The sequence below is a fragment of the Chelonoidis abingdonii genome, chromosome 5 (genome assembly GCF_003597395.2).
Source record: "Chelonoidis abingdonii isolate Lonesome George chromosome 5, CheloAbing_2.0, whole genome shotgun sequence".
In the NCBI taxonomy this organism is placed as follows: Eukaryota; Metazoa; Chordata; order Testudines; family Testudinidae; genus Chelonoidis; species Chelonoidis abingdonii.
This window is the reverse complement of record NC_133773.1, coordinates 109,337,481-109,364,477: the sequence shown is the minus strand read 5'-3', so window position 1 is coordinate 109,364,477 and position 26,997 is coordinate 109,337,481. Positions and strand designations below refer to the sequence as shown.

The 26,997-nt window shown below is 40.7% G+C and overlaps 1 protein-coding gene across 6 annotated transcripts in view; it reads left to right on the top strand.

Annotated features, from left to right (window-relative positions):
* The window catches only part of TBC1D19 (TBC1 domain family member 19), a 91,921-nt gene that overhangs the window by 13,140 nt on the left and 51,784 nt on the right, over nucleotides 1-26,997 (top strand). For 5 of the 6 annotated variants that reach the window (XR_004377320.2, XR_012655983.1, XR_004377318.2 and 2 more), the window contains exons 3-10: nucleotides 793-838; nucleotides 6,625-6,700; nucleotides 16,779-16,853; nucleotides 18,169-18,232; nucleotides 19,264-19,310; nucleotides 20,992-21,102; nucleotides 23,367-23,439; nucleotides 24,312-24,350. Coding sequence is in view for 3 of the 6 variants with exons in the window: in XM_032806614.2 (XP_032662505.1) it covers nucleotides 793-838; nucleotides 6,625-6,700; nucleotides 16,779-16,853; nucleotides 18,169-18,232; nucleotides 19,264-19,310; nucleotides 20,992-21,102; nucleotides 23,367-23,439; nucleotides 24,312-24,350 (531 nt within the window). In the remaining 3 variants the exon portion in view is untranslated. Of the gene's footprint in view, nucleotides 1-792; nucleotides 839-918; nucleotides 1,153-6,624; nucleotides 6,701-16,778; nucleotides 16,854-18,168; nucleotides 18,233-19,263; nucleotides 19,311-20,991; nucleotides 21,103-23,366; nucleotides 23,440-24,311; nucleotides 24,351-26,997 lie in introns of those variants that run through there. The other variant, XM_032806616.2, reaches the window with a different exon arrangement.

Here is a 26,997-nt window from a genome sequence, read left to right as displayed (position 1 = left end):
TGGCTCTTCTTTTCTTTCCCCTGCATTGGAATAGATTGATATTGAGCCACTAGTATTACATGTTTTAGGAACTGCCAGTCCCCTTCAACTCCTTTTCTTCCAAATTGGTCTTTCCATGAGACCTTGCATGCTATTTCTCTGAGCTGATTGAAATCTACCTTTTTGAAGTCCAGTGTTCTTGTTTTGCTGTTTTCATGTCCTCCTTTCCTTAGGATCTTGAATTCTATCAGATCATGATCACTTCCTCCCAAGTTCTCAACCACCTTTGTGTTTGCAACTAATTCATCTATGTTGGTCAACACCAGATCCAGAATGGATGACCACTTAGTTGTTACGTCGACTTTCTGAATCTGAAAATTGTCTCCTACACGTGCTAAGAGCTTGAGTTCATTTGCCCTGAAGAATACAATAATCAACATATTAAACAAGTATTATATTGTATCTAAGGTTGCATTTAAAAATGTATATGATATTATATGAGAATAAGTGTGATTCTATAACTGAAGACGCTATTGTAAAGCATTGAACGAGGGGCAGAGATAAGGGAGCACATGCGACTTTTTAACTTTGGCCTTTTGTTTATTAACCTTACATTAGTGTAGTTACTTCTTGCCTCCTGTGCCTTTTAGGAAGAGTCTGAAAGAGAGAGAACTTAGGTAGATGTGAAATTGAATTGAAGACCACAAACTTTAGTGAATCTGAAAGATTCCCTTGAGTCATACTTCCGATATTTAAAGGTTTACTTGTTTATGAAATGATTGCCAATTTCTTTCTCTTTTTTTATTTAAACAGGATGGGAAAAGAGGCTTCAGAATGCCGTTTATAGTGAACTCAATGTGTGAGTTTTTATTCAGTATTTTTATTATATATGCTTATGTACATTTATAACTGTCTGTATGATATGTATGCATTATTTGCAAGACCATTATGTATATGTCACACTAGGGAGGTATAATTATGTTCCTATATTTTTAGTACATCACAGATTTCTTTTTCTACCCCCAAAATGGATGACTTTCAATGAGACTTAGGCTGCTAAGTGCATAAGCTACTTTTAAAAATGGGATGTAGGTGCCTGAGTCACTTAGGCTCTTGAAAACCTCACCAAGATCATCATCTTCAAGATCTATACTGATGCCATTGAAGACAAAGGTGAGCAAACAAGGAAGTAAACAAAATTTTTGGATTTGTTTTATAGGGTTTCTTTTTCTTTCTTTTTTTTTTTTTGTCTTTTATTTCTGGTTTTGCTTTTATGAAAAGATGTTGAGTTTATTTCCATAAGTGTACTCCAAATGTTGAAAAAAAAGAATAGTCTTTTGCTTGTGGCACTGACTCAGGAGACCTTGGTTCAATTCCCAGCTCTACCCTTGGACAAGTCACTTAATCTTTCTGTGCCTCAGCTCCCCATCTGTAAAATGGGGTAATATTACTTCCTTTCTTAGACCATTTGTCTGCCTTTAGATTGTATGTTTTTTGGAGCAAGGACTGTCTCTTAAGTGCATTTATATTACCTAGAACACTCGCACCCTGTGATGTTTGGGGCACCTCAAGACACTTCTGTAATACAAATTGTGATTACATTCACTTAGGGACAAAGCGGCAGAAAAAGGACATGCTTGTTTTGATTTTCTTTTCCCCCCTCCATCTTCTAGAGCCCTGATAAAGCTCTAGTATTAAGATGTAGATATATCTCCAAGTGTACAAGGTCCATCTCTAATTTGATGGTTGTTGCTTATATCACACTTGAAAACATCTGAACTTCTGTTCAGCCGACTTGTTCTTGTTCTTGTTTCAATGTGAGGATTCCTGGAGGTACCCAGGCCTGTGAGGTGCTTCACTACTACCTGGCCTTAGCATGAAGAAGCTTTGACTATGCCTGCTGTTGGTCAGATCCCAACTCCACTAGCCACGGGTAACACAAACATTCCCGTCTAGGCCTTGCAGGCTGTGCTGTCATTTTGCAGGTTAGCGATTGGCACACTTCAAACTCTCAAGCCCTCCCAAGTGTCTCCCTGGAGCATTCAGATTCTGGTCTACTGAACGCACTCAATAGTCACAGATTTGCTGTTTCCAAAGAAACAGTACATCCCAGCTTACCAGTTCTATCTCAGATCACTGCTTCACTTGACACACTGCCCTTAGATATGTTTATAGTGAAATCAAATATTAGTTTAATAAAGTGTGGAGATTCAAGTGGTAGTAGTAGCAAGAAGTAGTATAGGAAACAAATAGGTACATATAAAATAAAATCATAACATGCATTCTAGAGTCTAGACTTAATTAACAATGTATTCTCATGTTTTGTAGAGTATTGCTGTGGTAATCTAGCCGTCCAGTCCCAGACCTGGACTTTAGTGTCCACCAGTCTGGTCCTGTCCCAAACCTAGACTTTTGCGTCCAAAGTTTGGGGGCTTACCTGAAACTCCCCCAAGCTCACTACCAGCTTGGATATTCTCGCTGCCACCAGATCAGGAATTAATCTATGGGGCCTGATCCCCCCTTTCCTCCCTCTGGTGTCCCCAACCCTCCCTTGGTGGGACACCCAGATTCCCAATCCCTTGGATGCTAAAAGCAGGGAAAATAACCCCTTCCCCCTCCTTATCAGGCTTGCCTCGCGGCTAACCTGTGTGACCCAAGAAACCAGCTTTTCTGCTTCCCTCAGGACAATGGAGATGCAAAATACCCACAGCTGGGCTCTGCCACCCCCCTTGCTCCAGGAACGAGGGAAAAACTGTAACCACCAGAGAACAGAGAGAATTCTTCGTCTCTTTCCCCGTAGTCTGCTCTTTCCCTGGACCCAAATAGGAAAATAGCTCACAGCCTGGCTTTTCCCTTTGCCTCCCTAGGAAAAGAACTTTCACAAGGTTTAACAAGAAAACTTTATAGAAAAAAAGAAAGAAAATATAAAACAATCATCTTGCATTAAGAAACTCCATACAGGCTCTTGCTTATAAGAAAATATAAAGAAACAGTCTGATTTAAAAGATAGCCCAATTAAACCAGCACAACAAATTAACATACAGGTAAATACACCCCAAAGACCATCATAGCTGAATTACTTTGCGGTTCCTGGGTACTTACAGATGTTTAGAAGAAGTATTAGGAGAGAATTAGAAGAAGACTTGTTTCCTCATAGCTAAGAAAACAACAAAGACCCCGAGTATCCAAATTCCCGCCCCTGACTTTAAACAATCCAGTTCTCTGATTGGTCCTCTGGTCAGGTGTTCGGTTACCCTTTTCAGGTAAAAGAAACTTAACCCTTACCTACCTATCCATTTATGACAATTGCTCACCCCAGATCCTTGCAGCACTTTACAGCCAAGTTAGCTGTGACCCTTCTTTCATGAGACACAAGCATGCTGTCAATTTGCCTCCCTTGGTGAGGGATTCTGTTTGTTGCTTTTCACTTCAAAATATAGCAGAACACTCCTTTATCTTTATTCATAGACAAGATACCCACTCTGTTGTTTTCTTATTCCTGTAGATTTCCTCTCTTGTAGGTTTTATAATCTCATCTTTTACCTGTGGTTTAGTAAATCAATAGGCATGCATTGGGAGGCATACAATACACCAGGGATCAGCAACCTATGGCACGTGTGCCAAAGACGGCATGCGAGCCAATTTTTAATGGCACGCTGGAGGCTGCTGATAGTCCAGCATGCCTTTAAAAAATCCTGCCCAGCCCGGCCTGCTATCCTCTGCTCTCTCCTCAGGGGCAGGGAGCAGAAGCATAGCCCTGTGCACGGGGTGGCAAATGGCCCCACTCTCCCGTCACGGCAAGCCATGGGGTCTGCGCTCCCGGGCCAGAGCGCCGGGCCAAGCGCAGCAAGCTGCTGGCCCCTCTCCCACCTTCTCCCCTTCCCTGGAGCCCTGCCGCCGTGCGCAGCTCTCTGGGGGTCCGGGCTGCGCACTCCCGCGGGGCAGCGTTTGGCTCCATGGGGAGGCAGACACGCTTCCCGCTCAACCGGAGCTCTGCCGCCCCCGCGCACAGCGCTCTGAGGGGTGGGGCTGTGCTCTCCCGTGGGGCAGCGTGTCTGGCTCTGTGTGGAGCTTCAAGGTAAAGGGCCCAGGGCTGAGGGTTTTGAATAAGGGGTAGAGGCAGTCAGGGGACAGGGTGGGTTGGATGAGGGGGTGGGTGGTTAGGGGCGGGGGTCTCTGTAGGGGGCACTCAGGGAGCAGGGGGAGTTGGATGGGGCATGGGAGTCCCAGGGTCTGTCAGGGGGTGGGGGGGTGGATAGGGATCAGGGCAGTCGGGATTGGGAGCAAGGCAGGTCTTGGAGGGGGGCAGTTAGGATGGGGGTCTCTGGAGGGGGTGGTCAGGGGACAAGGAATTGCGGGGGTTGGATGAGTTGGGAGTTCTGGGAGTCCTGTCAGGAAGCAGGGGTGTGGAGAGGGGTTGGGGCAGACAGGGATCGGGGGCGGGGGTGGATGAGTTGGGAGTTCTGGGAGTCCTGTCAGGGAGCAGTTGGATGGGGCATGGGAGTCCCGGGGGTCTGGCGGGGATATGGGTGTGGATGAGGGTCAGGGCAGTCACGGGATAGGTAGGGGGTAGGGTCCAGTCCGGGGACAAGGAACAGGGAGGCTTAGATAGGAGGTGGTGTCCTGGGGGGTAGTTGGGGGCAGGGGTTCCAGGAGGGGGTAGTCAGGAGACAAGGAGCAGGGGGGTTGAGAGTTCTTAGGGGGACAGTCACCCAGCCCTCTGCCCTGAGTCCCCCCCCGCCAACACTGCCCTCTGCCCACACACACCTCAGACCCCTGCCTGAGCCCTGTACCTCCCTCAGACACACCCAGCCCTCTGCTTGACTCCATTTCTCCCCACTCCCCAACAACTTTAGCCCTGACTCTGGAACCCCCACACATACCCAGGCTCCCCTCTACCCTGACACCTGCACCCCACCACGTACTCAGCTCCCAGCCCTGACTCGAGCCCTCTGCCCCCAGCCCTCTGGGTCCCAGCTGCCGGCCCCGCATGGCCTACTGGTGGTCTGGGGTTCTGGCTGCCGGACCCTTGCCAGCCGGGGTCCCAGGTGCAGGCCTCGCTCAGCCCGCTGCCGGCCTAGGTGAACAGAACCCCAGACCAGCAGTGGCCTGAGCGGGCCAGCTGCATAAGATCAACATTTTAATTTCATTTTAAATGAAGCTTCTTAAACATTTTGAAAACTTTGTTTATTTTACAATACAACACTAGTTTAGTTATATAATATATAGACTTATAGAGAGAGACCTTCTAAAAACCATTAAAATGTATTTCTGGCACGCGAAACCTTAAATTAGAATGAATAAATGAAGACTCGGCACACCACTTCTGAAAGGTTGCTGACCCCTGCAATACACAAATGTTCAGACAAGGAGATAGATGTCTGTTAGCTTCTGTTTGAAAGGAAAACTTCCGAGGTATAGCGCCGCCTGGTTATCTGTCTTAACTCCAAGATCTTAAGAGCTTAATTTTAGATACATAATTCTTTAAATATTATCTTTACATACATTTTGCAATGATTATGACAACCAGTGGGCTAATGGCTCTCAGTGGAGACCTCACATGCTAGCCTTTGGTGAACAATCATGCATGTATCCAGTCCAGAGGATCTCTGTAAAACACTGTGCATCTCATGTGCCCTCTGCTCGTTTGAACTAAGGGATCCCAGGGTTACATTCAGTCACTGAAATTTTTCCACCATATAAAGCACAGACATTTTTTTTCCTACTTACAAAAGATATTTCTCTAGACCCCCTACACTTTATCTTTTATTTCTTTACTAATATTTTTGCAGGACTTTGCTTGTCTGTCTTACTTCTGAAGTGCATCTCTTGGTGTTCATATTTTGCATTTTGTCTAGACAGCTCTTCATTCCCCTAGCTACTTCTCTTCCTGCGGCTTTCATGTGTTTATGGCTAGAGATTCAAGCTTGCTGAGATTGGTGCTCCAAAATTCTGTAGTTACTTTGGACACGTTCAGTTGTGAAAACTAATCCAAGTTACAGACTGAACTTATTTTTTTGAGAAATACCGTTTCCTGGAAAGAAAAAATAATTTTGTTTAGACATTCTTATTTTGTAATAGTGCTTTAAAAATTTTATGAAACATTATTTGATTTCTTTCATGAATATTTGTGATGTCATTAACTGTTGTTTTTACAAAACGTTCTGTTTATGTTAAAAATCTTGTCTACAGCCTTGAATATTTATTTTACGTCCTTGAAGTACTCTACATGCATAGTAAGATGATGAGAAGAGACTGCTTTTTATGAGAAATCCCATCTTTTAAGTTTAGATTACCATCCACAAAATTATTGTTCGTTGTCTTATCCAAAGACAGAGTTTATGAATGTGCACATTTCAACCATGCCAGAGATTTACAGTAACTTTTGCTATTTCTTTTCTAATTAAGAGTGTGAATACCTATAATGCAAAGATAGGAACTGGGATTTCACTTATTGATACTTTAAAAAAAAAAAAAGGTTGAGATTTGATCATGGATTTAGAATTATTACTGCATATATTATACTGCTTCTAAGAATAATTATAGAGTTGAGAAAATTTGTTCAAAGATGACTCTGAAGAGTAAAAGACATCAATGTATTTAATAATAATCTGAACATTCAAAACATAATTTTGTTTTCTTAAGGTTCCCTTCACCCTGTCATCCTGCAGCGCCCCCTGAGCACATAAAGGAACCCTTAGTTTACATGAGGAAAGCACAGGTTGGTTGTCATCCATCTATCTGTCTGTTTTCAACAAGAGCAATTTAGTTTATGCTGTATATGTCTACCATGCAATTTTTTAAAATCTTTGTACATTTAAAATTGTAACTTTTAATTAAAAATGAATGTATGTTGTATTTCATAATGGCAGCATCCATAGATAAAGTAGAATATGGTTGAAATAGGGTGCAATGGTCAATCAATGAGTGTTACAGAGATACGTGGAAAATAGAATGGTTCACAGAATAGAATATGATTTAGAAAAAAAGCTTAGGAGGTATTTGTCATTTTATTTATGGTTAATGAAATGGGATTTTGAAGAGTCAAGTAGTGGGATGGTTGCAAAAGGATAAAGATACTGTCCCAGATGATGTCCTTTCCAGACAAGAAAGGTTTATTATCCAGCATGGAGAGAACTGAAGGGATGGTGAAAAGAGTAGGCAGAAGTCTAGAGCTGAAGGAACTAAGTGAACATGCAGGAGAATAAGAGGAATATAGGTAGACAGCTCAAAAGAGGATCTTGAACACAGAATATTTTACTTTCCTTGTTTGATTTATTCATGATGCTTTAAAAGTAAATTCCACATCAAATTGGCATCCTTTCATTTGCGAGAGATGTGAGAATTGCAGCCTATGATGTAGATTGTTTGCAGTGTCTCATATGACTTGAATAGTCCAATCCAAGCTTTGCATGATCTTTGGCTGTTGTTGCAATGTATGTATTTTGGTTGGGAACTGCTTTCTTTCTATGGGCTCTTTTCTCTTCAAGCTGTAGGAACCAGCTTCTGTCATGAACTTTGATACTCTGATGAAGATGATGGTGCCACTTGTTACGATCACTTGTCAAGATTTCCCATTGGTCAGGATCTATTCAAAATTCCTTCATATCTTGCTTGCATGTGTCTTTATAGCAAAGCTTGGGACGTCCTGTTGTTCTTGTTCCCTCTGATACCTCCCCGTATAGCATGTCCTTTGGTATGCGTCTGTCGTGCAAGCAATTCAGATGACCCAGCCAGCACAGTTATCTTGGCTGTCACTCTTGGTAATTTTGCCCTTTGAAGAACCTCTGCATTGGTGACCTTATCCTGCCATTTGGTATTGAGTATGCGGCATAAACAATGTAGGTGGAAGGAAACTGTTTAACCATTTATCCTGATGAGTATAAGTTGTTCATGTTTCCCCACCATACATCAGAGTGCTTCGGACCCAAGCTTGGTATACTACCATTTTGGTCTTGATGGTAAGCTTTGAGTTGTTCCATGCTCTTTTAATTAGTTTGCTAAAGGTGGTGGCAGCCTTTCCAATGCAAACATTTAGCTCTTCATCCAGTGAGAGATCGGTGGTCACTGTAGAACCTAAATAGCTGAACTTCTGGATTACATTTAGCTGGCTTGCACTTAAGGTAATAGAAGGATCATATGGAACCCATTGTCCTAATATAACCATTTTCTTGATTCTGATGATGGGAGCAAGTGCCTGACAGGCATTTGAAAGGTGGTCCATGAGTTCTTGTAGTAGATTCATTGTGGGCTATGAGGGCAGCTTTATCAGCGAATAGAAGTTCCCTGATTAGCACCTTTTTTACTTCGGTCTTTGACTTAAATCAGGACAGGTCGAATAGTTTCCTATCTGATCTTGCGTGGAGATACACTCCATCTTTCATGTCCTTAAACTCACAGTTCAAAAGTACCGAGAAGAAGATTCCAAATAGTGTAGGGCAAGAACACATCCTTGTTTCACAACGATTTTCATTTCAGTGCTGTCTGAAGTGGACCCGTCAACTGGACGGTTGCTCTCATGTTGTTGGGGAATGAATTTATAAGACATGACAGGGTTAGTGGGTATTCTGTCTTTTCTAGTATTGCAAATAGACCTGCTCTCCTGACTGTGTTGAATGCTTTGGTTAGGTCCACAAAAGCAATGTACAATGGTTGGTTTTTACTCTCTACACTTTTCCTGGAGTTGATGCAGAGAAAATATTATGTCTTTTGTTGATCTTCCAACCCTGAATTTGCACTGTGATTCAGGATAGACACAATTCGCCAGCTGTTGTAGGTGCACTAAAATGACTTTTGCAAAAGCTTTTCCCGCTACACTTAGTATCGAGATGCCCCTATAGTTGTTGCAGTCACCCTTTTTGCCTTTATTTTTATACAAAATGGTGATGTTTGTGTCACACATCTCTTGTGGTACCTAACCCTCTTTCCAACATTTAAGTAGCAGCTGATGAAAATATGGTAATGGGCTGTCTTTCCCACACTTGAGGATTTCCTCTGGGATGCCATCTCTTCCAGAAGCTTTGCAACTTGATAGCAAAACAGTGGCCTTGCTTAGTTCTTTTATAGTGGGCTCCACATCTAGCTCTGGCATGACCTGTAGAGTTGGTATTTGGTCCAATGATTTGCTGATGATACTTCTTTCTTGTGTGTATAGCTCTGGATATTGTCAAACCCAATGAGACAACTGCTTGCTTTTTATCTGTAATGATAAATTACACAAACTCCACATTAAAGACTGTGCGAAGACAACTGCCCTTCTTACCTCTGAAGGTCTGTGATTTGGAAGGATGCCACAGTGTGTTTAACTCACTCCATCTTAAAATGTATTGTAGTATTGTTCAAAAGTCATTCAGTAAATTGTTCTACCTGTTCTATCAAACTGTTCATTCCAGTGTATATTAACTTGATGTCTTGTATTTTAGATTGTTTGTTAGGTCTTTGGGACAGAGACTGTGTATTGTGTAATACATAGCATACTGCCAGCGCTTAACAAATAATTAATAAGCTGTCACATTCATTTACTTATATTGAAAATAATAGTTTTTCCTGGAACTATAATAATAGTTATTCCTGGTAAATACTGTAAATTAGATAAATGTGTATATAATGTGTATGCCAGTGAGTTCACTGATGTAGTTACTGTTATGAAAGCATATATAACAAATATTAGTATTTTATATGTCTTAGTTCTGCTTATGAAATGGCAGCTTCTCTTCTAGAATGAGTATGCATGGGAAAAGTCGTGTTCATTTTTTTTCATGTGGACACCTGTGCCTGGAATACCTTTCCTGAATTAATCCCCTTCAAATCCTTCCTTAAAATACACTTCTTCAACGAGCCAGTCACAGGGTGACGCTGGTCGTTTAAGAGGAAGAAGGGCCAGTACACCCATGACTTGCAGTTACCTCCTAATTGGCTTTTAAGAGAGGGCACCTGGGCAATATAAATGAGGAAGTGCCTGAGGACAGAGTTTGAGTCAGTCAGGAAGAGGGGCAAGTGAGAGCTCATTGGTGTGGCATTATGCCCCATATTCTTCATAGAGATACTGTTATGATACGATTACGGCATAACTATGATGTGTTTTATGCCAGATAGGTCATGTGAAGTGTTTTTGAAAGGGTAATGATTTGCAGAATATGATTTATCCTATTTGGATGCATGGATCGTTTTTATGTCTGAAGTTATGTCTATTACAAATGTGTTTACGCTGGGGAATGCCCACTAGACAGAATGCAGTCAGTCTAGTCGGCTGGCTGGGAAGGCCCATTAGGGAGAACAATAGGTCTTAGAAGATGCTAATCACCCATCGGGGAGCTTTCCTGAGAAGCATTCTTGGAGACGCTGCAAACAGCTTCTGAGTTATGGCTGCAGGGACATGTAACAAAGTCACCTGGTACTGGATTCCATGATAATACTAGTGTTTTTCCACTGACTAGTGGTGAGAATCAAATTGGGAGACAAAGGATTCCAGCCAAATGCAAAAACTATTTAAGGCAGGGGAATGACATAATTGTGGTTTATTCTTCACTGATTCCCCGCTCAAGAAAGAGGACTGCTAGAAACGCCTGAGAACAAAAAAGCTGGAGTAGGGGAGAAGAGCTGAGCCCAGGCTAGAGTAGTCTGGCCTGTGAAAGGAATATCTGGAGTTTTAAGCTGCAAGCAAGTGCAGCTTGCCTTCAATAATCTCTGCAATCTGCCTAAAAACATTTAGGGTGAGGATTTGCTACTTATAACCATTTCTTTTAGTATATTAAGCTTAGATTGTGTGTTTGGTTTATTTGTTAGGTAATCTGCTTTGATCTGTTTGCTATCCCTTATAATCACTTAAACTCTATCTTTTGTGGTTAATAAACTTGTTTGGCTTGGTCTAAAACCAATGTGTGCGGAAATCACAACTTGGGGCAGAAAGCTCTGTATATCCCTCTCCACACTGAGGGAGGGGGCGAATTTCATGAGCTTACGCCATACAGCTCTCGGTGCAGTGCAAGACGGTACAATTTTAGGTTTATTCTCTCAAGGGGGGTATGCACTTGAGTATCGGGCAATTCCTTAGCTGAGCCTTCCAAGCAGATCTGATTTCAGTGTCTGTGCGTTTCTGGAGCTGAGTGTGTCACCAACACACAGGTAGGGAAAGTGTGAGACCAGGAGCATGTCTACACTTTGTCACAGCATTACAAGGTGAAAGGGAGCCCAGACTGGTGGGTCAGGCAGGCTCAGTGGTATCCCAGTTCCAGGTGGAACCCTGAAGAGGGGGGAACCCATCACAACTGGTTCAGTGAGGAAAGGGCAGGGAGAGCTGCCTGGGAATCGGGAAACTGGAGAGGTCTCTGGGGAAAGCTGCAAGAATGAGAAAATTCTCTGCAGCTCCTTCCTGGAAGGCATGAGGAATTGCCAGGAAGCCAGCAGAGGGAGATGCCTGATGACCTTCCTGAGGCAGAGAGCCATGGCCCCAGAAGGCTGGAGAGGGTTGAAGGCTGAGATGAGCAGAGGAAGATGCCTCCTGGCTCTCTGAGATGGAAAGCTGAAGCCAGAGGGTTCGAGAGGGTTGAAGACTGGGAGTGAAGTGTGGCAAGAGATGCTGGAGATGGATTGGAGAGCTGGAGCATGATGCCAGATGCCAGAGCTATACTTAGTTTGTTGTATACATTGTTTGGACTGTTTTGGGGAATTCTGGACTATATTTGTGAGACTTATGATTTATGTGTGTAGAATTTTTGGAATAATTTAACCTCACAAGTTGTATATACAAATTCAGAAGAACTATTTGGAGGATTTTTATGGACTTTGAAAGCGAAACTGACGCTGGTACACTTGTTGTACTGCCAAAGGAGAGTTCTTCAGGAAGGTAGCAATTTATGACAAAGCCCTATGAACTCTATTCCTCTTAGGGGAAAGTGTTACTGGGTGGTGACAGTAACAAAATAGAACCAACTACAAATCATGGAATCAGCAATACACATGCTACTCATCATTGCTTTTTCATATACATATATAATAATATATAATTTTTTTACTGCATCCCATCCACTACCTCTCATTGTTATATGATTCATTTAGGGCCCCGTCCTGCAATGTGTGAAGTATCTTCAGGGTTGATCCAAAGACTACAGATGTCAATAGGAATCTTTTCATTGACTTAAATGGGTTTTGGATCAACTCTTTTGTGAGTTGCTCAATGTCGTCAATTCCCGCTGATTTAAATAGTAGTTCAGGGCTCTGACCACTTTGCAGGATGTTTACTGTTTTGTAGGATTTGGGCCTTAGTACCTAATCCTGCAAAGGTTTATGCACTCATTGGACCTATTTATGTGTGGAAAGTTAAGTACAGTAATTTATTTTTGCAGAATCAGAGCTTTAAATTGTAAACCAGGGGTGGGGAACCTATGGCCTGTGGGCTGGATCTGGCCTGCTACTTCATTTCATCCAGCCTGTGGCAAGTCTCTGCACTGTGAGCTGGTAACCCCAAGCCTAACCCTGCAGCCCTTAGGTACAGGGGTGATTAGGGAAGCTGTGTGCTCTGTCCCTGTCCTCAGCACTGGCTCTGCAGTTCCCATTGGCCAGGAACCATTGCCAATGGGAGAGGTGGGATGCGGTGGCGCCTCTGACCGTGGGCCAGCCCGGAGCATGGATGGAGTTGGTGCCTGTGTTTACTACTGAGAGTAACTCTTCACTCACTGTCTAAAGAAAGCTAAAATGGTAGCCCTAGATATTAAAGATTCTGATGCTGCACCTGCAGATCTGCATAAAAGTCAATCTGCCTTTCCTTCAGAATCTCTTTGAAAAACAGAATCTGAAAGAAAAAGAAAAGCAACATAATCTCTCAAAGTTGCTTAGGATTCGTAAAGGGAAATCTAACAACTTTTCCTTTGTTCCGAAAGTTGACTTTCTCTTTCTGCTGAAAGAAAGTGCTAAAAGCAAAAAATAGTAACTCTTAATAGCTAAGATTCAGGATGGAACATTAATTTTAAACAATTCTCAACATTATTTTCTCTCATCAATAGAGTGAAAGAAATATAGGAGTTGCCATACAGGCTCAGCCCAGTGTTCCATCTAGTCAAATATTCAGTCTCCTACCATGGCTAGTACTGGATGCTTCCTGCTAATGGGCAATTATGAAAATAATATGTACAGGGAGTTTTGAGTTGCAGCAGAGCCATTGAGAGTTGTCTGCATCCTGAGGAAGACAGCACTACATTGGTTTACATTCAGTTCACATTTTAAAGATTATCTTTGCAGTCATAATTACTAGAATTTTTTTAAATTAAAACTAACTTTTTGGAAAGATCGATGGAACTCATCTGAGATTCTTGCTGCCCTTCAGCAAAATGATTTTGAAGCCCTATCTGCTGCTTTGAAAGAGATTTTTTTTTAGTGGGGTAAAGTATTTTGCGTTCTATTTCTAATTACTGTGGATGGCTCCAGAACTTGCTGCTTTGACAGTGCAAGAGTCTTGCCCATCACTTATCCTAACTGCTGGATGTCTTTGAGTAAGACTTCAATTCACATCTAACTGAGGCGCTTACTTAGGTGTTGCCCCTAACCTGGCTCCGATCCACACACAAAACGCTCCAATCCAAGTTTGGTGGTTCAGCTAAGGATATAGGCTAGAGCAGTGGTTCTCAAGCAGGGGTACACAAATGTCTTCCAAGCTCATCTAGATATTTGCCTAGTCTTACAACAGGCTACATAAAAAGAACTAGTGAAGTCAGCACAAATTAAAATTTCATATAGACAATGACTTGTTTATACTGCTCTGTATACTATATACACTGAAATGTAAGTACAATATTTATATTCCAATGGCTTTATTTTATAATTATATGGTAAAAATGAGAAAGTAAGCAATTTTTCAGTAATAGTGAGCTGTGACACTTCTTTGTATTTTTATGTCTGATTTTATAAGCAAATATTTTTTTAAGTGAGGTGAAACTTGGTGTATGCAAGACGAATCAGGCTCCTGAAAGGGGTACAAAAGACTGAGAGCCACTGGGCTAGAGCTCACATGCTGCTTTCACTCAGGCCAGGTCTACACTGCGACTTTAAATCGGTTTAATGGCCGATATACCGATTTAACGCTGTATCCGTTCACATGACGTCGTCATTAATATCGATTTTACCGCCTCCTTAAATCGATTTCGGAACTCCTCCCAAACGAGAGGAGTAGCGCTAAATTCGATAGTGATAACTCGAATTAGGGTTGTGTGGACGGAATCGACGTTATTGGCCTCGGGCGGTATCCCAGAGTGCCCACTGACCGCTCTGGACAGCAATCTGAACTCGGATGCGGCGGCAGGTAAACAGGAAAAGCCGCGAACTTTTGAATTACATTTCCTGCTTGTCGCGTGGAGCTCTGATCGCACGGCTGCATGCAGTCTCAAATCCAGAAAGAGCTCCAGCATGACCGTACGGAGTACTAGGTCTGATCGCTGCTATGGGAGACAAATCTGTTGTATTCTGCTCCGTTACAGAACACGAAATGCCAAAGCGTTTGAATAAAAAACTGCGATAACAGCGCTGCGTGACAAGCGTAACGGGAAGCCAGAGACTCAATGGACGCTCATGAAGGGGGGAGAGGGTACTGGGCTCCCCGCTATCCCACATCCACAGCAGTCTCTGAAATATTTCCATTCTTGGCTGAGCTCCAAATGTCTGTAGGTTCAAACAGTGTCTGGCGTGGTTCAGGGAACACTCCTCAGTTTATTTCCCCCCCCCCACCAAGTGAAAAAAAAGGAAAGTTTGCTGTGCTATGGCGTTTGCTCAATGCATCCTACGAAAAGGCGCAAAGGTTGTCTGCTGCTTCACAAGGGAGGGGGTGGGCTGTACCAGCCCACTCGCGGGCAATGTTTTCTGGCCCATCAGGCACTGTGCTCTCAACACGGAAGTGGAACTATGGGATAGCTGAGGAACAGCTACCCCCAGTGCACCGCTCCTTAAATCGATGGTAGCCTTGGACCAGGACGCAAGCAATCGATTTTGTGATTGCACTGTGGACGCGCAAACCCGATTTTATAACATCGGTTTTGTAATATCGGTTTAAACTACTTCGAATTAATCGTGCAGTGTAGACGTAGCCTCAGGCTGCAGTGAGGTTGTAGGATAAACCACTTGAGAGCTGGTAGTCCCTCCAGTGCCTTCCCACAATGTCCCGGTGCCCAGAAGGACAGACTGGTTCTCCCACAATTCACTGGGAAAGAACCATACAGCAGTTCAGCTTATGGTAGCACTAAGAACCTTGGGATATGCCCCAGAAGTCTTAGGAACACCATCTAATCTGAGTGTGTGTGGCATCAGTGAGAACACAGTAACTTGAGTATGGCTTTTCAGTGTGACTCCTTGCACCTGAGCTAGGCTAACTCCAATGCTGAACATCTGAGTAGCTCTGCAGTGAAAACATACCCATTGTTATGACAAAATGTTCACAAAAGAGGTTTTTTTTTCTCCTCCTGATCTTTTTTCTGTCTGAGAGATTTACTTTTAATGTTCCTGTCTTTTGTTCTAAATGTGTAGTTGGAGACAAGAAAATGTCAAGAACTCAGTCGAAGCAGCTTTAAGCAGAGTTGTGATATATCCAGCGGTGTCTATAAATAACTAATTTGCCAATAAACTAATATAAATAAATTCAGTGTTGTCGCAGTATTACTGAGCCTTATTGTCTAGATCCTCAGCTGATGTAAATGAGCACTGATCTATTGATTTCAGTGGAAGTAAGTCAGTTTACACCAACTGAGGATCTGGTCTAGTATAGAAAATTTGAAAATATGCCACATTTATGACAGGAATCTGATTCCTCCGAAAGCGTCTTTTTTGTTCTCTGTGTTATTAAGGTATTGCCTGCTTTTATTTTTAATCTCTCATTTGAGAACTGTTATCTATGGAAAGGAAAGACTTTTTTTTTTTTTTTTTGGTAAATGTTGATAAACTGATTTCACTGCTCACACACAAACGGATTAAAAAATATTTCCATTGATAATTCAAATTTACTGATGTGCAAAGTAAGAAAAATGCTGCTAGAGAACTTGTTAGAGTTTGATTTAAGGGTGTTTATTTTGTATATTTTGGTATGTGATGTTGACAATTTATATTTTAAGGGTTATAAAGTTTTAACTTTTTGAATCTCAGCATCTGCTGTCATTAAGGAATTATTGTCTGACCCCTGGATAATTTCCCACAATTGTGAAAATAGATAAAACATCTTAAAAAATGCTTAAGGATAAACATCAATATAATCTGCTGAAATTATATTTTTTTAAAAAAATCAAATTCTGCCAAACCTATCTATGCCTTACCATAATTCCAAATCCCTGGAACTGTTTAGTCTCTCTAAAAATGGGTAGCTAGTGCAATATCTTTAGAGAAGATATTTACTTACTTTCTCTCCATGTCTTAAAGGGTGGATACGGTATTATTTTTACACAGTTCACCTCCCTGAGCATGCTTGTCCAGTATTGTGGTTAAAATGTAAAATTCATGGCTACCAATATGAAAGGTAGCTTGGGCACTAGCCTTCCTTCTCTAAATGAGTACCTGTAAAGCAGAGGCATTTTGGAGAACATACAGTATGGTGAGCAACCTTATTTTGCTGGTGGTTTGTAACTTTTGTCGTATAAAGAAGTTTTTCATTGTATAATGAACAAATCATTCCTTTGTTCACATTTTTAAGTAATCATGTAAACTTTTGGCAGATGTCAGTGACGCTAGTCATCTTTTCTTTTAAAGTTATTCCTTGACTAGGCTGTGGTATGCTTATAAATATAAGTGGGAGGAAGGAAGTTTTACATTGATTAAAATGTTTGTTACAGGGAAGCTGGGAGAAGCGAATTCTGAAGAGTCTAAATAGCATGTGCACAGAACTCAGTATCCCATTAGCACGAAAGGTAATGTGTTTATTAACTTACCTTTTTAAAGTGAATGTAGAACTTGTGCCACCTTCACATCTTTGGAAACTGTGGTCCTGATACAGTGAAAACTTATCGTATGCAAACTTTATACATAAGTAGTTCCATTGATGTCAGGAACTGCAGGATTAAGGCCTAAAGTCTTCTGGGACAAACAGATAGCAGAGATAGTGATAGTGTGAGAGTATTTCCACCAGTGTGCCTCCATTGTACTCTGGAAGGACCACCTTGGGAATGAAGGGTGTTGGTGAGTCTTTCTCTTGCATTGCAATTGTTGGCCTTTGCTGGGAATACTGTATTGGGAAGCAGCAAAGAGTCCTGCTATAGACTAACAGATGTTATGGAGCATGAACTTGCGTCGGTGAATACCCACTTCGTCGTTGCATCCGACGAAGTGGGTGTTCACCCATGAAAGCTCATGCTCCAAAACGTCTGTTAGTCTATAAGGTGCCACAGGACTCTTTGCTGCTTTTACAGATCCAGACTAACACGGCTACCCCTCTGTATTGGGGAGCCAATTGATGGTTGGTTTGTTTGTTTTTTTGTACGATGTGGACAGTAGTACACACAGACAGGATTGAGACCACTGACCACCTTCACATCAGACACTGAACAACCAATAATTACAATGACATTCTCTCTTTGCTGATTGGGGCCAGAGTTGAACTTGTGACCTTGAAGTGAAAGGCTCAGAATTCCACTATCATCACTTCCCTTTGTCATCCATTCCTCACTGACATCTTTATGTTTCAAATCTCTGTAAATTAATAAAGAGAGCAGAACTGGCAAGTATGTGTTATAGGGCAAATCTTCTCTGTCCTTCTCCCCTAAAGCTTGGTAGCTGGCAGAACTGCTGTGGCTTATTGTACAAGGCAGAGGACAAAGCTGTGGGGAGGAACAGAGAAAGAAATGCAGGGGAATCTACACTCCTTTTGTGCAAATGAGCTATACTCCTCAGGGTTTCTGGCACCGTGAAGAGGGAATTTGGTGGCAGCACATGGGTGGTGCAAGGTGAATCCTCAGATACATGGAACTGCCGGCCAAACATAGCAAAGGGTTCAATAGCAGATACAGTGTTTTCAGAACCACCCCATGGCATGAGGAGGGGGATTCCAATCCTTACTTGGATTTGGTGCAGTAGAGAGAATATGTCCTAAGGCTAATGCTAACTTATAAAGTCTAGTGCATGCTATTTTTTAAAAGACTAATTTTCATCCATACTGGGGAGATGAGTGTATTTTAGATTTTTAGCTGGTTAATTTAAAAGGATAATTTCTTTTCTTATGACTTACAGAGACCTATAGGAGAGCAAAAAGAACTTCTTAATAAATGGAATGAAATGGGAACTGATGAGCCAGGTATTCTGAATAAAATGTGTCTTTTATGTAGCAGCAAAGCAAATGCATATTTATCTCCTTATTTATCAGTCAGGGGTTAAAGTAGTATCCATTGTAAAGGCAACTAGTTCCTGTTTTTTATTTTTTCCCTAGTTTGCAGTGCTTGGTAGCTCACAAATACCTATTCACTGTATTTATTTATTTGAAGAGTTACTGTTTGGATTTTTGAATCTACACCTGCAGTCTGTAGATAAATTCTCTTACATACTGATACCTAGAGAATTTGGACAGGTAGTTTAAGTTAGTAGTAGTAATGGGAGCAGTGCACTAATTGAAAGAAAAAAATTATATTGCTTACTTTTTCTGTCATTTAATTCTTAACAATTTTCTCTTACTCACATAATGTATTTTTTCAACAGCTAAAAGTGAAACAGCTAATCAATATATAGGAATTACTTTCTGTACAGTTTCATAGCTAATGATCTAGTTCGGATCAACTAGGGCTTGAAGCAAGCTAGCAAACCCCAAATACATGTATTGTCTTTCACTGTGAATAAAACTGGATAATGACTTGAAAATTTTCATAGTCTGAACTGCAGTTTTATGACACATTAATGTATAGATGTACTGCTCGGGGGGAGAAGAAAATAAAGTGATGGTGTATTTTTACTTCACATTGGCTTTGAAGCTGATTAAACTTCTATAATTTAAGAACATTCAAAGTATATCCTTTGTGCTTTAATTTTATTGTGAAGTTGGCTGAATAACAGGGATGTGTTTTTATATTGCACCAGTCTTTTTGTAATTCAGTAATCATTAAATAGCAGTTTTATGAAATGTCATGCACAGCAACCAGCATCAGGTATCAATTAGTGATTCTTTTATATGCTGATGTGAACTTTTTAAATATAACTGTTCATAAAATCTCATTGTCATGATGTATTATAGGGACAGTTACATTGTGTCAGAATTGGAAAAAACTTCATATGTATTGCCAATCTTTATAAAATTTTAATTTAAATAAAGCATTCTTTAAATCCTATTAATTTCAGATCTAACTCTCTTCCGACCTGTTTATGCACCTAAAGATTTTCTTGAGGTAAGCATTAATGAAGTAACCAACCAGTCATTGAGTTACATCCTTTATAGTTAGCTATTTAAAGTGGGACCTGTGCATGGTAAGTCTTCAACAGATGGATAGGAAATAGAAATTAATTTCCTTCCAAATAAGGTAAACTGAATCAACACACAAATCATTGTCCATTAAATAATCAGTTACAAAGCTGCTTTAAAGAATTGATGGTACATATATATCTTTTTCTAAATCTATAAGAAATTATCATATCTAATGGGCTGATAAGATTAACTTTTAACTGCCAGTGAATTACATTTAACCTCATACTGGTCATTGAAAACTTTCTTAAAACTTGAAACTTTTTCAATTCCTGTTAAGCAAAGGAGTTTCTTGTGTAGAAAAACGTCAGCTCAAAATGTTTAACTTGGCTTACTAATCAAGACTTTGAGGCAATAGGAAGTCATGCACATCAGATAGATTCAGGGGACCTTGAAATAGGGTTTTTATTACTTTAGTGCTCTTTGCCTGAGAATTTAAGCTTGTATTAAAATAAATAAATTTCTAACACTTTTCTATTGTGAAGTGGCCTTTCGAATGTGAACACAGTGTCTGTTGCTTTGACAACTTAGCCTTATGGATGCATGGATGGGGAATCATGCTGAATTGCACTTATTGGGAGGAAAGATTGCTGGTTCATCCTTTGGAAAAAAATCCTTTTTATTGTGCCTATTATGGAAAGCCTCAAAGTCTGTGAAATGTTACACGAAGAATCCTATGGGACTGATTCCTGCTTGCTTTATTAACATGAACAGTTACATTGCTTTGTTATTAATTTCCAGTTGCAGATTGGGGTGTAATATTATTTGAGGTAGGTTCACTATGGTAAATAATAGTGTCATGTGAAGATGAATTTTTGGACTATTTACACAGATTATTCAACTCATTTATAAAACTGAAAGCAATACAGAACCAAAGATGGAAGATGGGGAGTCTCCTGATAGCTGGAAAAGCTTGAGGCTTTTGTCTGTGACTAAAACAAAAAGTTGAAAAATAAAACTAGCTTACTGCGAAGGCCAGAATTGCTCAGTTTTACTTGTTTTTTTTCATAATTCATAATACTGAAGGCTGTAATTAAAATTATGTCCAGAGTCTGTTGCACAATAGAGATCGCTGGTGACTTGTTCATAATGACAATATGTAGAATGCTATTGCTTACAAAAATACAATAAAAAAAAATCAGTGACTGTATAATACTCTGTCAGCTGTTGATGAAACAAATTTGTCTAGAACCGTAGATAATGTAGGTAGGGAGCAAGAAATAAGAGAGTCTGTTAATTTACAAAATTAAATTTAAAAGGCAAACACAGCAATAATCAGCAAATTTAGTATTTAAAATGATTTAATGTAAATTTAAAGGAATGTCTTTTGCATGGTATGAGATGTAGCATGCTTTTTCAGTGCCTCAATTTTGATTTTCAGAGTGGGAGTTAAGCACTTTTTCTAAATCAGACCCCTTCATGGATTTTGAAGTTGGCTGCCCAAAAATGTAGGCCTTCACCTGGGAGTTGCAATGCTGCAGGAAATAGCACTACATTTATGTCTAAGTACAATTTGTGACACTGATACTGTTGGTGCCACAATCTTATGTTGTAAGTTTAGGTGTATATACACAGAGAATGACAGATTGTATTCCTTTTTTTAAAAGGTACTGATGAATCTTCGCAACCCAAATTATGAAAATGGGGATCAGCCTAGTTTCAGAAATCATCTGGGTCTAATTCAGGTTCCTCTAAAAGTTAAAGACATCCCTGAACTGGTAAGTATAGTTGTATTTTTAAATTAACCTATATTTAAATTTAGATAAAAAAAATCTGATTTTTTTTTTTAATTTAAAAAAGAAGATCACTGATTTTTGGCCACCTGGTGTGGAACTCATTGCCACAAGGTGTAACTGAGGGTAAGAGTGTAGAGAGGATCAAAAAAGGAGTAGTCATTTAACAGATAATATAAACATTCAGTTCCATTAGGTAGGAGAAATATATAAAGAAAATATACTGCCATGTTTCAAGGTGCAAATCAACCACTAACTAACTGGGGTAGGAGGAAACGTCCCTTTTTCAATTCTGTATTTCTTTTTCATTAAGAAGTTCCTTTAATAAATCTTTTTTTCACATTACATTTTACTGACCTAATGTGTGTTTGTTTGAAATGCAAAACATCTTTTGATGAGAAAAAAGTTTATGTATCTAGCACATTTCAGATAGTTTTATTTAATAAAAGAAACAAAAATGCTGCTTCTGTATATTTTTAATTTATTTGAATTTCCAGTCCTATAGAGCCTGATACAAGACACAAATAAAAAATTAATCATCCAGTAAAAAGTTAAACTGCTTAAATCAATTGCTTTAATAAATGTGTATAGGTGTAGTGAGTCTCCTGATTAGCAAAAAGAAGCCACAAATTTAGTATAAAGTTGTTATATTTAGTTGTGCTTTAATGGTTACCAACTGAGGATTAACCCGCTAATTTTTCCCCATAGGTGCTCCAGCCCTGCAGCACCCACAGAGTTGGTGGCTATGTTACTGTGACCAGGCATAGTCAGTTTGTGCAGGAGAACTCTCTGCTAGCATACAGCTAGTGGAAGTGGCTCTGACACCAACTATACAGGCCATTCCCTGAAGGGCTGGCTCCATGTTTTTTGCCACCCCAAGCGTAAAAAAAAAAAGGGGAGAGGGGGGCAGAGTGCAAAAAACCCCAAACAAACCAGAGTGCTACCGCCAAAGCAAAAACCAGGGTGCCGCCCCCAAAGGGCCGGAATGCCGCCCCTTGAAAAGTGCTGCCCCAAGCACATGCTTGGAATGCTGGTGCCTAGAGCTGGCCCTAATTCCCTGTTTTTTCCCTCCATCCCCATGGGGAAGGATTAGGGTTGCCAACTTTCTGATTGCAGAAAACCGAACACCCATGTCCAGCCCCTTTTCTGAGGCCCCACCCTGCCCTGCCCCTTATCCAAGGCCCTGCCCTCCACTCACTCCAACTCCCCTCTCTCCGTCACTCACCCTTGGTCACTTGCTCATTTTCACCAGGCTGGGACAGGGGTTTGGAGTGTGGGAGGAAGGGCAGGCTCCGCCTGGAAGTGCAGGCTCTGGTATGGGGCTGGAGATGAGGGGCTTGGGGTACAAGAGGGGACTTTGGGCTGGGGCTTCAGGATTTGGAGTGCAGGAGCGGGTGCAGGGTGCGGGATCTGGGAAGGAGTTTGGATGCAGAAGGGGGCTCGGGGCTGGGATGGGGTTTGGGGTGTGGGAGGGATGTGTGGTGTGGACTCCAGGAGGGGGAATCAGGGCTGAGGCAAGGGATTGGAGTGTGGGAGAGGGCTCGGGGGTGCTTACCTCAAGTGTCTCCCGGCCAGTGGGAGCTGCAGAGCTGGTGCTCAGGGCGGGGACTGTGCACAGAGCCTCCCTGGCCACCCCTGTGCCTAGGGGACTGCAGGGACATGCCAACTGTTTCCGGGAGCTGCACAGAGCCTGCCTTAACCCTGCTGTACTGCCAACCGGACTTTTAACAGTGCTGACCCGAACCGCCAGGGTCTTTTTATGGCCGGGTGTTCCAATTGAAAACTGGATGTCTGGCAACCCTAGGAAGGATAGCATGTGTCAGGTGCATTCTGGGGACAGGATGTAGGCCAGACAGGGAAGAAAGGAGATGTGGTTGATCGGTTCTGTGCTGCACCTCATTCTTCATACACACAAGGTTTTCGAGTCCCAGAGCAGTGCACCAGTGAATTAGGGAGTCATAATTGGCTCCCTGCAGCTTCTGTCTGTTTTGTCCAAGTTAAGCTCACATGTAGGTGAGAATCAGTGCCTGTAAGTCAAACTATTTTTCTGTCTTAGAATAAGACTAAGAATCAGTACAAGATTTTTCTTTCTCTTTTAAAATAATTTGTACATGTATAAAGTTTTAGGATATAAAGACACATTTAATTCAAGGATTTTTAAATAAAGCCTAAACTTTTAAAGAAGGAATCTCTTTCTGCTAGCTTTTAATAATGTGCTTTTAATTCCCTATTTGTATTTTTTTTTTCAGAAAGACTATTTCAGTGAGCTAGGCTTGAATACAGGACAGCTGGGTATTGATGATTCTACACAAGTGCCTCCAGGTTAGTGTGTGCTGTGCTTTAATAATTTAATTAGAACAGTAATGATTAAAGTACATGTTTTCATGGAATACTATGTAACTGTAAATAAACTCATATAATTTTTCCATAATATTCATAAGTATTTGTCCTACAGCTATAACTCGAATGGTTCTCATATAAATAAAATGGAATATATTTGAACTGGTAGTGGATAACATTGCAAATGTGAAGGGCTTGATTTGAAAGATATGGAGTGCTTGCAATTCCTGTTAATTTCAGATGGAGCGACAGGTGTTTAAACCCTTTTCAGGATCAGGCCTGTCTCTCAGAAATTATTTTTTTTTGAAAGTCTCAAGTTTTAAATCAAAATTACTTTGACTAACATAGTCATGCAGCTGTGACGCCACAGGATTATTGGGAAAATATAGAGGCACCTTTTTGATGTCCATGCTCTAGAAAATATTACAGAAAAAAATGTCTGTAAATACTCTGTGGTTTAAAGAATACATAATGGTTTTATTTCTTGTACACACACTATTATTTTTGTAGAAAAATCTCTAGGGTCTCAAAGAATGGAAAACTATAGGATATAGAGAGACTTTTCAAGTGAAAAATGTTCCGTTTAAAGGTGTTGTATACTTTTTGTATTTCTATTCTTCAGTCTAAACTACAGAAGAATATTGCTGCTGAAGCTGTTTTAATTATAGAAACATTAACTGTAAAAAAATGAGTTAAATATGTGTATTAACCTGCAGACATGTATGTTTTCCAGGCATCAAAATAATCTTCTGTTAGTCAAAAATACAAAATGTTGCCACACTAATAGCTGAAGTATTTCTGTCAATTCTTTCTTGGTTATTTTTGCATTTTATTCATACTTCATTATTTTTTAGAACTCTTTGAAAATGAACATGTACGTGTTGGGCAAACAGGTAAAGATTTGATTTCAGTTGTAATAAACTATGAGGAATTTAGAATATCCTAAATAACCTTATTCTTCAAATACTCATTCCTAAGAATTTTAGTATTTCAGCCATGGTAACACAAAGCCCAGTGGATAATGCCATGGATGTTCATATAAAAGTAGAAAACCTAGCTTTTTACATCTACCATTAGGTGCCAAATAAATAACTCTACAGCTGGTTCGCTAAAAGCAAAATAGCAAGCATAGACACGCACCTTTATGGCAATAGCTTAACCCATGTGACTTCTGAATTTCATTTTAAAATCAAGAGAGCTTGTTCTTCCATCCATGCACACACAATTCTCATTAGTGTTAATGGGATTTATGCTCATGTATCAGATGAGAATATAACCCTAATTCTTTTTGATGGTTATTCATAATTGCAGAACCTGATAAATACTGCAACTCCAAGCCATTATGGATGATTTTTTGCTCATTTCCCCACACATGTACTGCTTTCTGAGTTAGTTATAGCTTCTTCTTGTATCTGTAGGTTGAGAAGTTCTCCTTGATTTTAAAACAGATTAAAAAGTCCTTCATTAGATCAAACCTTGCTAGAGAAGAAGCACACAGTGTCTCTTACTATTGTCTTAGGGGTAGATGATAACTGCTCATTATTATTTCCTCCAGCCAGCATCTTTAAGGGGCAGACAGCAGGTCTGGTGCACTCCTATAGCATTTTCAGGCAACATGTCCACTTCTCCCTTCTGCTGCTGGGGCTAAGGTGACAGCGGCATCTCTCCCATCTCTCTTTTTCTGAGGTCCTTCGTCTCTCTTTTGCTTACCCACTCATTCTGTCTTTTTGTGTAGCCAGCTGAGGTACCATCCCTCTCACCCCCCGTTTCCCTATACTTTCTCAATTAATTCCTGTCCTCTGCAAAACAGACTTTTAGTCAACCCTGTATCTTGCCAGTGTATTCATGGCTTCCTCTCTCTTAAACATTCAGAGCAGCCTCTGCCTCCCAACTCTTCTTCTACACCTTGTTTCTACAGGATATGGCATAGAGTGACATGAAGCCATGAGACAGAGTCTTGATCAGCTGTGAAGAAGAGTCTGGGCACTGACCGGCTTGCTTTCTAGTAGCAACTGTGATGATGGCTATGTGGGAAGTGAAGCCTTCTTTATTATAAAAACAATAAAAAAAAAAAAAAAAAAGGTTACATATGGTAGTTGGCCAGAAAACCTTGGAGTATACAGCAGAACTGAAGAAGGCTTGTGCCTCTAGCTAAGAGAGAAAATTAGGCAGATCTGCTTTATATGCAGCCTATACTTGTCAAATTCTGTATTTCTGTGTTTATATTTTTTCTCGCTTATTACAGTAGGCTTCTTGAAAAAAGGCTTGTTTGCCACCAATACTGCACTATGTATTTGGGCACAGATTCAAATCTCATTGAATTCAGTGGGAGTCTTTTTATGGACTTCAGTGGATCAGGCTTTTTGTCACCATCTATGACTTGGTTGCTGTTGATGGATAGTCCTTACCTTCACGTCAGTTATACTGATGTGCTGAGGATTCTTCTCTTCTACAGCCAGCATAATGCATCCCAATTTGTTAGCAAGGTTGTTTCTTGCCTCTGCAAGAAGCAGTAAGATGGAAACACCTCAGTCATGTACATTGTTCTGCTCTCTGCTGAGGCTGTCTTCTTTTCCTAAGTTTTTGCATGTAGTGTGGCAGTATTTTATTTTTCCTTTTCTGTCTAAGCATTTAGGAAGCCAAAAAAGGTGGAAAATAAAAAACGCAAAGCCCTTAGTGCACCATCTATTATAGAACTCTACAGACCAAGAAAATATTTGATAAAACAGAGACTTCCAGCAATTCTGGAACAGATGGCCCTTTGTTCTCTTCAGACCAGCTGGCCACATGATGTGCCCTCTTCTTAAATTATCCTGTTCATCTAAGCAAGAGTTTGAAGAAGATTGGGAAACAGGCCAGCCAGCGAATGTGAAAGTCTGGTAGGTCTGATTCTCTGACTCCTGAGGTGACTGCAGCTGAACCAGACTTATTCAGCTTCATTCAAGGATTTTGAATTGTATCCTTTTCTCCTCTCTCGTCTCATCACCTCACCTATTGAGTTCATGAAGCACAGTTGTTTTGCCTAGGTCTTCAGTGGGGACTTTCGGCATCTTGGGCTGTTCCAGCATCCTGGGTCTCTTCACCGAGGAGGAAAGGAGGCATATCCTTTAGGTTTAATATCCAAATCTTCTTCCAGATTTCTCCCATCATATCACTCAGGATGTATGGGAATACTGACCTACCTATGGTGAACGTCAGAGTCAGTAAAATTTAGTAAAGCAAGAAGATATTTTACTTTTCTAAGAAACTCCCTCCAGAATTGCATCTTATTTATTCATCTGTACAAAGGATACAGTGTGAAACCCCTGTATTCCACTATGGTCACAATCTATTGGAGATATTTTAGTATTTATTATTGAGAAAGTTTCCTACATACACATCTTTCTAGCCATCAAAATGTTTCAGGTTTGTGTTGGTCTGGTCTACTTCAGTACCAGTCCCTATCTTTTGACTTAGCTATGATTTTTGCATACTATTATCAAATTTGTCGTGAGATTGGTGGCAGAACTCAACAGTACTATTTGTGTAATTCTATGCTCA